The sequence below is a fragment of the Lampetra fluviatilis genome, chromosome 15 (assembly GCF_964198595.1).
Source record: "Lampetra fluviatilis chromosome 15, kcLamFluv1.1, whole genome shotgun sequence".
Taxonomy (NCBI): domain Eukaryota; kingdom Metazoa; phylum Chordata; class Hyperoartia; order Petromyzontiformes; family Petromyzontidae; genus Lampetra; species Lampetra fluviatilis.
Window position 1 is genome coordinate 13340019 of NC_136289.1, and position 15967 is coordinate 13355985.

At 51.7% G+C, this 15967-nt stretch overlaps 1 protein-coding gene across 4 annotated transcripts in view; it reads left to right on the forward strand.

The window, feature by feature from the left end:
- Positions 1-9286, forward strand: part of LOC144936249 (RNA-binding protein 47-like) — a 46984-nt gene extending 37698 nt beyond the window's left edge. For 3 of the 4 annotated variants that reach the window (XM_078863293.1, XM_078863294.1, XM_078863296.1), the window contains 3 exons: positions 281-502; positions 3188-3378; positions 7324-9286. In XM_078863293.1, coding sequence (XP_078719419.1) covers positions 281-502; positions 3188-3378; positions 7324-7563 — 653 coding nt within the window. In that variant the 3' untranslated portion in view covers positions 7564-9286. The remainder of the gene's footprint in view (positions 1-280; positions 503-3187; positions 3379-7323) is intronic. The other variant, XM_078863297.1, reaches the window with a different exon arrangement.
- The last annotated feature ends 6681 nt before the right edge of the window (positions 9287-15967 follow it).

Sequence of the window (15967 nt, forward strand, 5' to 3'; positions counted from 1 at the left end):
TCATCATCACTGTAACGCCATTATCAAGTAATAATTATCATCACAACTTGGTAGTTCTTCCATCATCACCATCATTCTACAACAACTCCGTCATCATCATCGTCACCACCACCGTAATCACCAACGCCCTCCGTTGCGATGCCCCCGTATCGAACCTGGTACCGCTAACACGACATCCACGGGGTCACCAGCGCGCCACCACCCCCCCCCCCCCAAACTCGCCCTCCCGTGGAGGCTCCGCTAACGCCGCGACGCGTCCCTGTGGTTCGCGCGAGCGCAGTGCGAGAGTGGAACCGCAGCGCCGGCGCCGCGGCCGTCCCCGTGCCGCGCGTCTCCCACCACGGCGGCTACAGTGCCGGGCGCAGCATCTACAGCCGCTACCACGACAGCAAGGGCAAGGCCCTGGTGGAGCGTTGCGGCGCCGCCGGCGGCCTGTATGAGCTGGTGCCGGGCATCGATATGGCGTCCCTCAACCACGGCATGACGCTCAAGCACGCGACCAGTGAGTGGCGCCCGCGCCGTCAAGTGGCGCCACCATCGATGTCGTAATCGCGGTAGTAGCAGGGGTAGCGGTAGTAGTGGTGGTGGGTTTAGCCGGGCGGTAATGCCGGACGCCTCTTAATCCGGCACTGTGCAGGCGACGGTTGGTGGATCACCGCGCTAACGCCGTGAAACCTCCCTTCCTTTCCCGTGGGCATCGAGGAGGTGCCATTGCCCTGGCTCGATCGGGAGAATTCGGTACGGAAAAATGTAAACTCCACCCGTTCCATCTCTATGGGATAGTCCTTCGTGGCTTCGTCAACAGCAGGATTGTCATGATCAGCAGCAGCGCTGATGTCAGCAGCTTTATTATTATCAACATAGCTTCATAAATATTGTCACCAGCATCACTGTTATTCGCATCATTATGATGACCAACATCATCAGCATTGTCAACAGCATCACCATCACAAGTACCATCCTCTATCGCCATCAACCGCTCATGTGTGTGAAGCCCACTCACGGATTTCCCCCCCGATCTTCCTTTGCGCATTTGGCCACACACGCGCGCGCCGTTTGCGGCTGAGCTCCGCACTTTATTTGAACGGCCCCGAACAGCGCATCGTCATCCTCTTTCTCTCGTCGACGAAATGCTGCCGGTGTTGCCCCTCCGCGCTCTTGGCATCGAATCCGAGACCGCGACAGCCTGAGCTTGCATTCGTGTCCTTGAAAAGCATTACGCATTTTTTCCCCCAAATTAATTTTACCCGCCAGAGGGAGCGTAAACAACGCTCACGTGACGCCGCCGGACAGGAGGACGCTGGTCCTCTCGGCGACCTTCGTGTAAGAAAGTCGTCGCGGAGCGGCTCCCGTTCATCCGATCGCTCGACGTCCCAGTCGAGCCGATCGGACCGCTCCCCGCCCTTGCCCCCCCACCAAGACCGAGCAATCTCGCTCGTCTTTTCCTTTCATTCTTTCCTCCCGTGGCTTTCCCAACCCCCCCCCCCCGCCCGCCATAGGTTGCATTGTGGGTAGCATTCCCTGCCCTGCTCGCGTTCCGCCCTCGCCCACGGTTTCCGACGCCGCCGTTCTGCACGTCGTTCGGCACGGCGCCCGACGTTCCGCAGCCAACACGGTGGAGCGAAATGATTAGGAAACTCCGAGCGGGCGGCGCGAAACGTCGGACATCACGCCGATTCGTGCCGGTGCAACGCGAAAACACGCCGGAGACGGATCTGGACCGCGATAACCTCCGCGGTGGCGTCCGCCGTGTGTTGCAAAGGCGAAAGGTGGTGGCCTCCGAGAGCAGGCTCAGCTGAAGCGAGAAGTGATGAATTAATGGGCGAGCACACCTCGAAGAAATGACGCTCAGGCTCAATGGCTCAAAGTGCGCGGCCCACAGCTACCTTTGGAGCCAGATGTTTGTCCGATGCTTAGTTAATAGGTTACATATCCACCCCGTGTGTCTGTTCTTTTAGGGTCAGGTCACACCACCAGCATTCCAATGACTGATAACGGTTAAAAGAGATAAAAAAAAACAGGGTTAAATTAGTTTTTGTTAGTTGTTGATGTTTAAAGGACTTTGTAATCTCGATCCAGAAGGCCCGCGTGTGTGGGGCAAGTGCTGGCAGGCACGCTCCGCTGTCTCTGTTGAGACAACGGCGCGCACTCCACAGAACGCCGCAGAGACAACGCGTTAGGAACGGCAGAGGCTAAAAACGCAGCCTTGGTCGCAGCACTGGGGAGCACGCCGTGCACACGGCCACGCCAGATCGGTACGGGCAGAGCAGCTTTACAAGGCTACAAATGTGTCCTTTAAAACAAACCCTGATACTATTCTTGGCAGGGGTGTTAGATCGTGATCGTACATCATCGGAGGTTGGGGGGGTTTACTTTTTCTCCCCACACATCCTTTACAAGTTTAACCTCTACTTTATAGCGTTCTCCTTGAATTGCAATGCGGTGCCGTTGTTGAAAGTGTAAGTTGCTGTAAGCGGAGGACATTGAATGGGGGTGAGGGGAAGTTCACTAAATTAATTTATTTTTAATCTTTAGAGAAGTCCGTAGAGAGTTGAGGAAGCATTAGAAAAAAGAAAACTGTTACTTGAATGTTTCAATATTTAATGATTTAATTCAAATTTTAACATAATTTTAATTATAATGTTATATAAAGGCTCATTTGGCATAGAGTATTGCATAAACTTGGCTGCACTTTAAGAGAGATCTCACAAGGATGCATTGCAAATTCCGGGTCAATCCACAGGAGACACGGCTCTTTGCTTTAATCACAATTGCCGAGTACAGGCCCAAAACGCCATGTGGCCAGCAACAAACGGCACTACTGAAGGTGTAGTAGATGAATACGGTGCATCGTCTGTCGAGAGTTCGAAGATGAACAATGGCTTCCTCCTTGTGGCCATGTGACGAAAGGAACACAGTTTCCATAACAAATAGTAATAATGATTCACAAACCTTGATCAATAGACTGCTGGTTGAAGACCCAAAAATAACCACGGCGAAAAAGGTTATGGTTGCGGTCCCCCAAAATGACTTGTTCACGCGACTTTATGGTGTGAAGAGTGAACGCTAGAGAACGCCTCTCGATGTGTATCTTGGCCTACTCCTCCATGCTAGCTCAGGTGCGACAACGATTAAAATACCACGACGCTGTCCCCCCTGTCCCCCCCCCACCACCCCCCACCACCAGTGCCCACCTACACGGCCATCCAGTCTCCGTACTCCATGTTCCCGAGCATCGCCATGGCGACTAAGATGGCGGACGAGGAGAAGTCGGCGTCTCCGGAGCAGGGCGGCGTCATGGGGCGACACGACTTGAGCGGCGCGAGCCAGGGGGGCATGGTGCCCGCCCTGCCACCCACGCCCCCCCTCACCTACCAGGTGCGTGCCACCACGCCGCAAACCCGTCCCCACGGCCGCCGCTGTTGGGAGTCACGGCGAGGCGAGCAATCGGGATTGGGCTGCGATGCGTTCGCCGTGCGAACCAACCGCAGCCGGCCCTCACCACCCAACGATACCGACCAACCCAGATCTTATCCCAGACTGTGATCGTAGTGGCCAACCGGGAGCCTGTCACTAACTCTTACTAAACTAGCCAACCGGATTATATCCCTATGATTGTGAAAGTTGACCGGGGCCTCGCCCTAATCACAACCGTAGTCGCCAACCAGAGCCGAGCCCTAACCCTAACCATACTAAACTAACCAGATTTTACCCCAAAGTCTAACCAGGCGAGTTATCCTGATCCTACCTCTACAGCTAACCATACTACCCCCCCCCCCCACCCACCTCCATCTGTGGTGCATTGCCTGGCCCCCTTTTCAGTTTTTGTTCTCTTTTCAATCTTTGTGTTAATGGAAAAGCAAATTCCAAAAAGCCTCAAGGGTGTCGCAAGCAACAAGGAAGCTCGGTTAGGTTACGTGGGTGTGGTTCGGGCCCACGTCTGATTCGCTCGTGCGGTCAGCGTTTCATACTATGGTTGGCGTCTGGTCGGCAGGTTCAGTTAGGGTTAAGGGTCGCGCTTGGAATATTATTTGGTGAGCTCGTGTGTTACAGTGTCTAGCAGTGCCCTTTCCCCATGTAACCATGTGTGGCCTTGTCAGTCGTGAGACATGTATCACTCGCCATTGTATAAGATTGGTTCACCTGATACATACACACCGAGACAAAGATTAAAGGCCCCCCGTATAGCCTTTAACAGCGAGCGCCTATTAAGGCCGGCATGGCACGCAAGGGGGCGGGTGGCCAGCACCATCCCCGGCCGCCTTTGTCTCCCCAATGCTGATGTTAACACACTGCACCAGGTACGCACTTAAGGCTGAGTCTACCTAGGGAAGGCCCAGGACCGGTTCAAATATTCGTTACCGATGTTGCCTGTGAGCGGGAATTGAGCTCCCGTCGCTGGGTTCGTAGCGCAATGTGTTAACCGCTGCGCCACCGCTCCCTAAATACACATACGTATCAAGCCTGTGCGGAACACGCCATTTATTGTTGTCCCCGTACTTCAAACACGTTGTTTGACGCCACAAATATGTTCGGCAGTTCCCAGCCTTTCTTTAAAAAAGAAAAAGCTATTGACACGGAGACAGACAATAAAGAGCGCACAGTTGGGTTAAAATAAAGTCTAAACTTTCACCCCACATAAACATTAGCGATTGAGCACGAGTGGTGTTAAGATCCAGCTCACGTGAGTCAGGTCTCGTGCTTGGCTCAACTTTGCGCATTTGTGTCATGCGCCCTGCGCCAGCTGAGTGCACACAGGTAGCAACGAGGCCGAATTCGCCACTCGCCAGCGCAATTCATGAGCGTCGTCGGCTCTCCTTGGCGTTGGATCGGTGGCGCAGCGGTTCAGCTCTCAAAAGCCGACGAGCCGGGTTCCATACCCCAGCCACGGCTAATATCAGTGGTGATTGATATTTAAACCGCACCTGGTTCCTTCCTGTCCCTTTCACTTAACCTCATTGACTACCAAGCTGCAAATATAACTCCGATCTGTGTTCTCGAAGTACACATTTGCAAACATGTTCGCCCGCAGGCACATTGGCTCCCTAGACAGGTATTATCCAGCAACATTTGTTTAAGCAACCAAACTCTGAGCTGGTTTTAACTGTTCAGGCTTGTTAAATAAATACTGCGAGGTTTAGTTGTGGTGAGGCATGGTCAAACAACCCCCGCAGGTGACACGGTTGTTTGGGGAGGCCTTCAATTGAGCAGTGGATTGACAAGAGACCCGTAAATTATTTGCATTTCTCAAGAGAGGCAACTGCTCCGTTGAATCTGTCCCTGACTGCTGCCCATGAGAAGGAAATTATTTGGACAAAACACGCGGCCTCGTACACATTTGCCTCTTGGGTGTGTTTTTTGGCTTTTGTTGCATTGTTTGGTTCATCCCAATGCCAAGAAGATGTTTGCTTTCGTAAGCCCTTTTCAAATTCGGGAGTAAATGGCTGGCAGCTCATTAACTTTGCGAGTAGAGAAGAGTTGGATGACCAGCCACGCGAGATAATTTGTCCACCCCCTTCAAAAGGTTACTCATTGAAATGCAGCGTAATCACCATCACCGCGAGGTGCCTAATGTCCCATCCAAATGCTGAGCCCAACAGAGGCCCTGAGTGGGTGGTGACCTGCAAATTGATTCCGTGAGCCTTTCGGGCGGAACCCGCATCTCGGTGGCAGCAAGCCGCATTGTTTTGCCCTGTGGATCATTGGTTCGCGTCGTCGCGCACCTGGTTACCGCTTGTTGAAAGGGTAAACGTTTCAAAGGGTATTATAACGTATCAATTCATAGCAATAAACATTAAAGTTAGGTGTCGAGTTGGGGGAGGGAGTGGCGTCGTCACGAGGATGACCGATTGTGGCTGCACGAGTTGGGCCCTTGCGCTTGCGCTGGGGGGCGGCCGCGCTTGTAAATTTGCCCCGAATGAGCGGGCGACCACGGGTGGTGACACGTGCCGGGCGCGCGAGCGCCGTGCCGCCGTGCGTTGATTCGGCTCTTTTATATATTTTTTAACACACCGACAAGGCAGGGGGGGGGGGGCGTGCGTTCGTGTGAAGCTGCGTTAATAATAAAACAACAACAACAAAAACCACACTTGCAAACTCTTCAAAGGATTCAGCGGTGGTGACTTTAGCCTTGACTTACATCGTCTTTTATGTTTGGCAGTTTTCTTTAAAATAAAAAGGAATCACGTTTTTTTCCAGTGACAGCCCCCCCCCCTCCTCCACGCCTTTCAGCTGGCTAATCAGTAAATACAATAACTATTTTGTTGTTGTGAGTTAAGATCACTGTCCATTATTTAACCAGCTTTGGGCGTGGTGTAGCTTTGGTGTTGTGCTATGTTGAGCAAAGTACACATGAGTAATTGGCCCTCGAAGAGAAAGAGTTTAAATAGTATATAGCATTTGTGATTGTTGGTAAGTTTGGAAGCCACTGGGGCTTATGGCAGGTGAGAGTGCGAAGCCGGCATTGATTATAACAGCCTGGCAAGTCGATGGTCTCAGCCCGATTACAAATGACTCTACACAAAAAAATAATTTTTGGTACTTTACATCTCTGAGAATGAAAGATTTTGAGTTTGATTGGCAAACTGTCTCACTGGCGGCTGCCCAGCACAGCGCGTGCAACAAAACCTCTCCTATGCACCAATGCACATTGCTAGCCGTGCGTATATGTCACGGTGTTTGTAGGTGCCATTCCTGAACCAGTCCTGGGCCTCCCCTAGGTCGACTCAGCCTCAAATTAGTTACTGGTGCGGTGTGTAAACATCGCCGCTGGGCAGACAAAGGCGGTCGGGCGTGGTGCTGGCCACCTACCCCGTCGTGTACCGATCCGGCCTTCATAGGTGCTCGCTAACAGCACTTGCCACAGCAGTCTGTTAAGGCTACACAGAAGATCTTTGTCCTTCTAGGTCTGTCACATACATAGGTACCTCTTTTCCACTGTACAAGCGAGCCGCGCTGGGGCCATTCTGAGCCAGCCAGGCGTGGCTCCGGGGGCACCAGGTTGTTTTTCCACTGCCGAAGCCGACCCAGCCTGCTGACGTCGCACGCAACGAATTCGCGTAAACACGTGTTGTTGACGCAGCATCGCCGTGTGTGAGTTGTGGTGATGTCGCACGCAACTAATGCGTCATTAGCCCCGCCAGTGCCCCTGCCCGGTACCCAAGGCAGCTTCGTGCATCTTGCGAGGTCAAAGCGCATCGCGGTTTGGTTCCAGCTTGGCTCGGCAAACGGCCAGTAGAAAAGCCACCTGCACCTCAACGGCGCTGCACCGGCTTGGCTTCAATTAGACGCCGACTTTGATGTTCACGTCACGTTTCCCCACAGGGACGCCCGCTGGGACCGCTCTACACCTTGACCCCCGGGGTGACCCCTGTGGCCACGGCGGCTGGCGGCTACTACGCGACGGCCACGGGCTACATGCCGATGACCGCTGGCCCGGCTGGCATGCAGAGCATGGCGGGGATGCCCAAGGGGACGATGGCGGTGCCGTACGGGGCGTACGCTGGATACCACATGGCTCAGGCCATCCCCATGCATGGACAGGAGGTGTACCAGCAGCTCTGAGCCAGCGTAGAGCAAAGTGCAATCCCTGCAGCGTCAACACATCCGCCCCCAGTACAGCCAATGGGCAGATTCCAGCAGATACGCACACACGCGCACCCACGCGCACACACACACGCACCCACACTCTGACCATATCTCACCGGACCGTGCGTGTTAGCACGTGCGCGCGTACCAACATACGCGCCGTACGTACGCATGGCGAACATACGAATGCGTGCACCACGGTTGCACATGAATACACGCGCAAGCATGAGGGTTTCCACCTCTTGAGCTAGAAAACACCCAAAGCATCTTCAAGGGAAGAAGAATGAGAATATCTCGAAGAGGGAATGCAGTCGCTTGAGTGGTGGTGTGCTATTGCGCATCTGATGAAAAGTCGGGACTTGTGATGTCGAGAGAAAGACTCTAATCATTTTTTCCAAAACGGCGATCTCAACGAAGAGGCAAACTGGGATGAACCAGGACAGGTGGTAACCCTGGCACGCGCTCACAAGACACACACAGACACGACGGCATTCCCACACTCGCACAGCTCAAACAGACACACGCGTGTAACGACCGAACCACCAAGCAGCATTTGCATAAACATATTTTTTTGACAAGACCATTCCAAACTTGATTTCCGCTTCCGCGGCGCGTCCGGGGGGGGCCCACATTCGCCGAGAACGGAAGCCGCGTCGGCCGAGCCTCCCCAACCTGGCCGCGCACTCGCACAGGCGGCTTCCTCGACACCGCGCCGGAGCCGATCGGCACGGGGAGGCAAGGGGGGGGGGGGGGCCCGCGCCGGCTCGGGGGGCGCCAACCCTCTGACGTGCGCGCAGGAACTCGCCACCGAGAGGAGGAAACACCGCCGCAACGTGGGCCACCCAAAACACAAATTTTTGTGCTGCAAGAACAAAACTTCATAGGGTTTTATTACTACTGTAGTCATGCAGTATTAGAGATTAAGGGAATCGGGGGTATTTGTGAAGTCGTTTTTGTTGTTGTTTTCCCTTGTCTCGAGTGACGAGCTTCGTCTCTCGAGTGACGAAGAAGATTTGGGCTCCGGCTAAAGCAGTAGACATCGGGCGAGAGAGACATCTCAAATTTGTCGCGACGGACTCTTGCGATCGGTGACGACCGGGAATGGCGAGCATCGTTGAGGATCTTTCTCAGGGGCGACGTGAACATCAGCAGCCCCCCTTTCCCCAACCCCTTGTCTCAGGACCCCCCCTCCACCACCACCCCCCCCCACCACCACCCCCCCCTCACCATCTCGGTGCATCATCGCGCTCGCCGTGCCCATACCGGGAGTGGGGGGGGGTCTCCTGTGTGCATTTTAACGGTAGCCACGGCACGAGAGGGTTGTTGTTGTTGTTTAAACCAAACAATATCTCGTTGTCTGCACGTTTGTTCCGAGTCTATGTGTGAATCTTTGTAGGAAATGTTCAAGCGCCACTGTAGTGCAGTGGGCTGCGGCGTTTATGGACGAAAGCGGAAAAAAGCAGAGTTTGATCATTTCCTCTTCTTCCAGAAATTCAGGTTCTTCCATTTATTTTATTTGGGGGGGGGGCGTGCCGACGTACAAACTGTGCTTGGTCTCACTGACGACGACGACGACTGCACGTGGAGTCACGAGTGCCCTGAGCAGGAAGCCTTCAGACTCAGAAGCAGGAGGACAGTCGGCGAGCTTGTCTGCCCCCTTGGGGCGTGTAACTACTATCCGGGAGAGAGAGAGAGAGAGTGAGATAAAATTAATATATGTAAAGAAGGGCAATAGGTCGAGTTATAGTGACGTGAAAATAAACACTTTAAACTCGTGCACGTTGAAGAGAGTCGGGGAGCCAGTGAAGGAGAGAAGAGGGCATAATGCAGAACCATTTAAAGTTGCAGCGCATCTACAAAGTAGATACTTTTGTAAACGCTTTATATATGTGTGTGTGTGTAAAAACAAACAAAAATGTACCAACCTCCGGCGTCGTTTTATCTATAACATTTTTGTTTAAATCTCGCGAGAGTTCGCTACCGGGGCGAGCGGGGAGAACGACGAATGATCCATCTCCTATGTCCACCACTCGAGCGAGCGAGCGAGTGTTGTTATTGTTATTATTGTTATTCCTCGTCCTCCTAGTCGCCGTTGTGTTTGTGACGCCCCCCACCCCATCCCTGCTTAGCTCTATATTTAATAGCATGCACTTACCTCACCAAACTCCGCGCACACCCTCACCCCCCTCCTCCCATTAGTAATGCACAGCCGAGCACAAATAACGTTAGAGTTAGCTTTCTTTTTTTGCACACAATTTTATTTGAAGTTTCATTCATTTTCTGTTGGTAGCTTTTAAGGGGCTCGTGAGTGTGTTTTTTTTTGTAATGTTTTGTTCCCCCTACCTCTTTCACCCCCCACCTTAAAATGTTTCCGTGCAACCGCCGTCATTGTCACACCGGTGGTCGCTCAGTGACTTACGCTGGGAGGGTGGTGGGGCTGGGAGGGGAGGGTGGTGGGGCTGGGATCACTGCGCCTGGCACGCATTGTGTTAGCCACAACCGTGCCTTTCCGCGCTGGGCGGGGTGTCGCGTGCCCTGCGGAGTGATGTGAAGCCACAATGGGGAAAAAAACCTCGACAGATGATTCGCGGTGGGTCGGAGCAGTGCCGGATGAAGCTAGTGCGGGGCCTGTAGCATATGATGTTATAAAGGGGCCTTATAATATATATATAATATTAAAACACAAATTTTTTACTTGCATAATAAAGTAATTGTATTGTTTTCATTTGCTATACAGCCAGCTAATACGACAGATCGCTAACCTTAATCACCCAGTCGTTCATAAAAGATGAAGGCGGTATAGTACTATAGCAATAGAGCAAGTGCAGAATCACTGAACCGGAATTGATAGCTTGAAAGCATTTAACGCGGGGCCCTTGAAAGTGCGGGGCCCGTAGCATATGTGGCCACTTTTGCTTCTAGGATAATCCGGCACTGGGTGGGAATCGACGTAAGATGCGAACTATCATTACGTTCACCTCGTTCTACGCCCGCGAAGGTGGGGAAACGCCTTGCCAAAAGCTGTGAATGCGCGCGCCCGCGGGCACCTGGGCGGGAGGAGCCTCCTTGCCCGGGCTGCCACCCGCCAATGCGTTCGGTGCAATCGGCAAATACAAAAATTCCCACGCCCACAAGGGGAACAAGAACGTGCGCGCACAGGGGACCCGCGGCTACCGCTGTTTTAGAAACGGCGGCTGCGATCTGCACCACTGTCACGCTCTGCGATGTTTGCTCCCTGTGCGATGTGGTTTGCTCCCTGTGCGATGTTGTTTGCTCCCTGTGCGATGTGGTTTGCTCCCTGTGCGATGTGGTTTGCTCTTTGTGCGATGTGGTTTGCTCCCTGTGCGATGTGGTTTGCTCCCTGTGCGATGTTGTTTGCTCCCTGTGCGATGTGGTTTGCTTCCTGTGCGATGTTGTTTGCTCCCTGTGCGATGTGGTTTGCTCCCTCTGTAAGGGTCTTGGGGAGAGAGAGAATACGAGAGGTGCCTTGTCGGGAGATCAAAAAAACCTTGTGCCACACACACAGACAAATATTCCCCGTGTAGCCTTAATAGACTGTAGGGGCAAGTGCTGTTAGCGAGCACCTATGAAGGCCGGAACGGTACACGAACGGGTGGGTGGGTGGCCAGCACCACGCCCGGCCGCCTTTGTCTCCCCAGTGGCGATGTTTACACGTCGCACCAGGTACTCATTTGAGGCTGAGTCGACCTAGGGGGGGAGGCCCAGAACCGGTTCAGATAATCGTCTCTGGCGTTGGCCGTGAGCGGAAATCGAACCCGGATCGCCGGGTTCATTGCGAGGCGCGCTAACCGCTACACTCTCGCTCCCCACTATACACACACAGACACACAGAGACACAAACAGAGACACACACAGTGTCTGAAGACCAGCTGTGAATGTCGCGCGTGCGACGGACGCACAGACTCCTCGCCCCCCCCCCTGCAGGAGCTCCACAGCTCGGCGGGATCTGTGCTGGTGCTGTTGCGCACGCACACGCACGCGCACGCACACGTGCGCACACGTGCGCACGTGTGCGCACACTATGTACTGTATGTATATGTAACCCACGCCAAAGCGAAGGGCTGTGCCTGCTGCGTTCGTGCTGTAACCAAAGTAAGGGACACTTGTGAGTAATCGTGCGAGCAATAATTGTCGCGATGTTGGTGGTAGAACGTCCGTTCGCTGTGAATCGGCGGCGGTGTCAGCGACTCGACTTGCCCAGCTTGCCGGGGAACTCTCTTGAGGGCTTGTTTGCGACAAGTCCACACTACTGGGGTCGGCGGTTCGCGTGCGTTTGGGGTAAAGAGATGTTGAACCCCTGGCCAGCGTAGAAGAGTAGGCCAAAAATCTCCTCGGGAGGTGCTTTCTAGAGATCCCTCCAGTGGAGATCCCCTTCGGTCAGCAATTGACACCAGCGAGGAATTGCAGCGCTGCGCCTTCACCGCACTCTTATTATGCTGAGAAGGCCGAGCTGTCTTTCTCGGGCTCACCCCATCACGACACATCTTAGCCCCTACAAACCCCAGTTCCTTCCAAGGGTAAAGGAATAATGTACGCAGATCTCACCGTTCATACGTCATGTTGGACGTGTGCTCGTTCAGAAACACAAAGACGCCAAGGTTTTACGCGCGTGGAACTTCCCTGCAGCTCTCACGTTTACGACGTATGTTTCACGTAGTTTTAAACGAGACAACGAGAGAGAGAACACGTTAAATGTTTATTTTTTAATCTACCCGTAAACGTTGTTGTCCATCGAGGCGAGATGTTGTCTTTTTTTTTTTGCGCGAGGATAGGAAACACACAAACACACAAATGTTTTGTGGAAGTACCGCAGGGGCGGCTTGGGTGAGCAGGACAAGTGGGGAAGTATGGTCGTTGTGTTTTAGGGCTCTGCTTGGGAACAAAAAGATACGCGCGTTGGCACCGCGGCCTTGTTTTCCACAACAGATGCGATTTAACTTATGGCGTGCGTTAAAAACAACGTTTTCTCACTTTTGAATAATGTTTAAACTAAAAAAAATTGTAAACAACAAAAACATTTTTAAAAAAATAAGTCCTCTCGTTTTATCTTTCTTACATTCTGCTCAGTTTTTTTAGTAGCCTAGCACAGCGTAGAACATTACCAGACGCTAGTTTACCTTTGTTATGTTATTGTTCCATCTTTATTTTATTTCAAGAGTTTATTGATGTTCAGTTTCAGCATCGCTGTGTCGTTTGCTTTGTTTAGTGAAGTTTGCTTGTATGTACAACTTGAAGGCAGCATATCCTTATGTTCTATATTGCTTACATACCGAACATCTTAATATTAAAGAAATAAATGTTTTTGAACTCTATTGTATTTTATTTCTGTTGTAATCGTTACGTGTTTCACCGTTAGGACTCCTAACTTGTAAAACATACGGTTGTAAGAAGGTTACGTTAAAATGCCACATTTTTAAAGGTGTGTGTTCTCGTGTGTCCGTTTGGAATAAAGCAGTTTGCGACATCACAATGTTTATGGAATGATCGCATTGTGTGGCATTTAATTTGCGCAAGTGCATCAAAAACACACGCGCGCACAAATCCAACGCACAATCCTCCAATGTGTGGTATGGGAACATGATGCAAGCCCATAAGCTTAGACTATAAACGTATGGGGGGCATCTGAATTGCACGTCCAGTGTATTAACCATTAAAACCATGGCAGCATCCGTGAGTTAGTATTATTTAAAAACCTGCGCGTGCATTCATATCGTTATAGGCTGATAATTATAATCATCACATGACCGGATCGTGGTAGGTTGGCCGCAGCGGTGGCTTGGGGTGGGGGGGGCGTTTCCATCCGGCAGCGGATAGACCACGGCCGACGATGATCTCGCACTGGACAAGATGCGGCCGAGGCAACCTCTTCGCTGGGGGCTGCACGCACAGCAAGTATTGTCGCGAAGACCGCGGGTTTCATTAACAAAGAGGCACTCGAGTGGGAATTTGGCCCGCGTTGGAATGCGTGTCCTCCACAGGTCTCCGTGCCCAATCACCTCGCCTGGCCCCGAGCCGAGCGCCGGGTCCAGGTGCCCTTGGGCAGAAAAAAAAAACAAAGCACCTGCAGATACACGCTGCGATTAGCGTTTTGTGTTCACAAATGACCCCTATATGTATACGGTACACGTGTATTGATAAACACGTGCGCAAAAATAACCTCGTGTAACGCGTGTGTGTGTGTCATCATCGTCATCATCAGCCGCCGTCTATTCACTGGATGAAGGCTTCCCCACACTGATGTCATCCTTCGCGAGCTTGCACGCCACGATCCATTACGCACTCCTGCGCGTGAACTGATGTTATCGCTCCATCGTTATCGCTCCATCTTCGCAGCGGAGGGCCTCTTGCCTTCGAGTGACATTGTTACCGGTCTCCCTTCGAGCGACGCGCTCCACCCAAGCTCCCTCGCTCTCCTTCACAGTCAAGATGTTGACGTCTCTCATTTGCATTCGTTCCTCTTTCTGTTTCTCAGTGGCACACCTGTGGACTTTTCAGCTTTTGTACATTTTATGAGTCAGTGTCCTTGTGTTGTATGCACACACCGTTTCTCGAAATATGCACTGCATGTGCGTATGTATGTTGAACTTCGTTTAGCACGTAGGCTTTCGCGACCAATATTATCCATAGGAGAGGTGTTTGGGTTAGATCGCGTAAATATAAAGGTGTCGTTAAACCCGCCGCCACCCTGCACATCCAATTAGTAAGGTTTGTCACGTAAATTGGCATGTTTTGTTTACGTGAGAAACCTTACTAATTAGCCGTGTCGGGTGGTGGCGGGTTTCACAACACATTTATATTTACGAGATCTAACCCAAAAAGACTCTTCTTTCTCACCGTACGTAGTCAACCGCGCTAATCGGAGGTGCGGGGGAAAGACACGGACTGAAAACGTTCTACTCGATGCAAAGTGTCATGTTGCTTTTCATTGTCAAATTCAGTTTCCCAAAACCACTCCATCCTGCTATTGTTAACCTCTTTTTGTTGTTGAAATCCTCGTTGATCCCGATCAGTCTTCGATATTTTCTCTCGGTATATACACACATGTAAACATACTGTTGTGCATTTCAGACGCGTCGTTCCATAATTTGAATTCGCAGGTATGCGTATGCAGTGCTTTGAGTGTACAAAGGGATTTTTTTTTCAACGGTTTTGACAGTGGGTTGACAAAGCACAGGTCCATGTCGCAATGTAACAAGTACACGTAGCCCGATGTTATTGCTCTCTTACGTTGCCAGTTTATGACTGCACTCCATACTACAGTGTGAATAGTACACACACATCTAATAAGTAATACAAGCTGACAGCCCTTTGTCAAGCCACTGTTGAGTGAATGTCTCTCCACACTTAGTCATAAACGCAGGGTTAGTTTTGACCATACATTAACGAGATAAATCAGTTGTCTCTGTTCTCCCTTCCCAACTTCATCTCTCCACGTAAGACGTGTCCTTCTTTCCTACACCATACGAAGCGCCACGTGGCCTTCAGCTAGTGGATTGTTCAGCGGCATGGGATGAGACTAAATATCGAATTCGGTCTCGAGTTTGTGTTAAACCAATGCTGCTGAACATCACACTCCCAGAAGGCCCGTGTGGCTTATGTGATGTGTCAAAAAAGGACTTCACATCGATGGTGAGTGTAGTGTGGGTTTGTTATGGGGATGAGGGGAGAGGGAGGCAGCGTACATTGGTGGCTGCCAAGGATTGGGTCAGATATCGCTCGTTACTGACGTTAGCAGGGATAAGGAATCAACATCAAATTTCGGGTAACGTTAACCACTACGCTGCCACTCCCACCCACATGCAAATCTAGCTTCGGTATTTTTTTTTCTAATCTAAAACTCATTGGTGGGTTTTTTGTGACAAGTTCTGGAGACTAAGCCTTTCTCGTGCACACAGTTTACGAGGGAATTAATGGTACGCCCGTGCCGAGCTCATGAAGCGTCGCGCGAAGGTGTGGCGTTCCCGTGGCAACGACCATCTTGTGCCCACTTAAAGGCCATCCACACAAAATGTTACGATAAAGGGGCCACTCTCGTGCTCGGCCCCAAGTGCGCGACTTAGAATCCGCGGGTGGAGTTCGACTCGGCACATTATCCTCCTGAGGTCGGTAAAATAACTATTACTTCGTGAGACGTCAACAGCGTTTGTTCTCCATACAGGCACGGGACACTCAGAATAATAATCTGGATTTTGCACCGTGGGCTCATTGGCTACTCGAGATTGTGATGTCACAATGGCCAAGGCCGTTGATGTCACATATAGCCAACGTTAACCTCCTTCCAGATCCCAAACCTCAAGTTTCAAGTTTTCAAGTTAAATTTATTTGGTTTAGCCCTGTGAGCCATGCGGCTCTTAAGTCG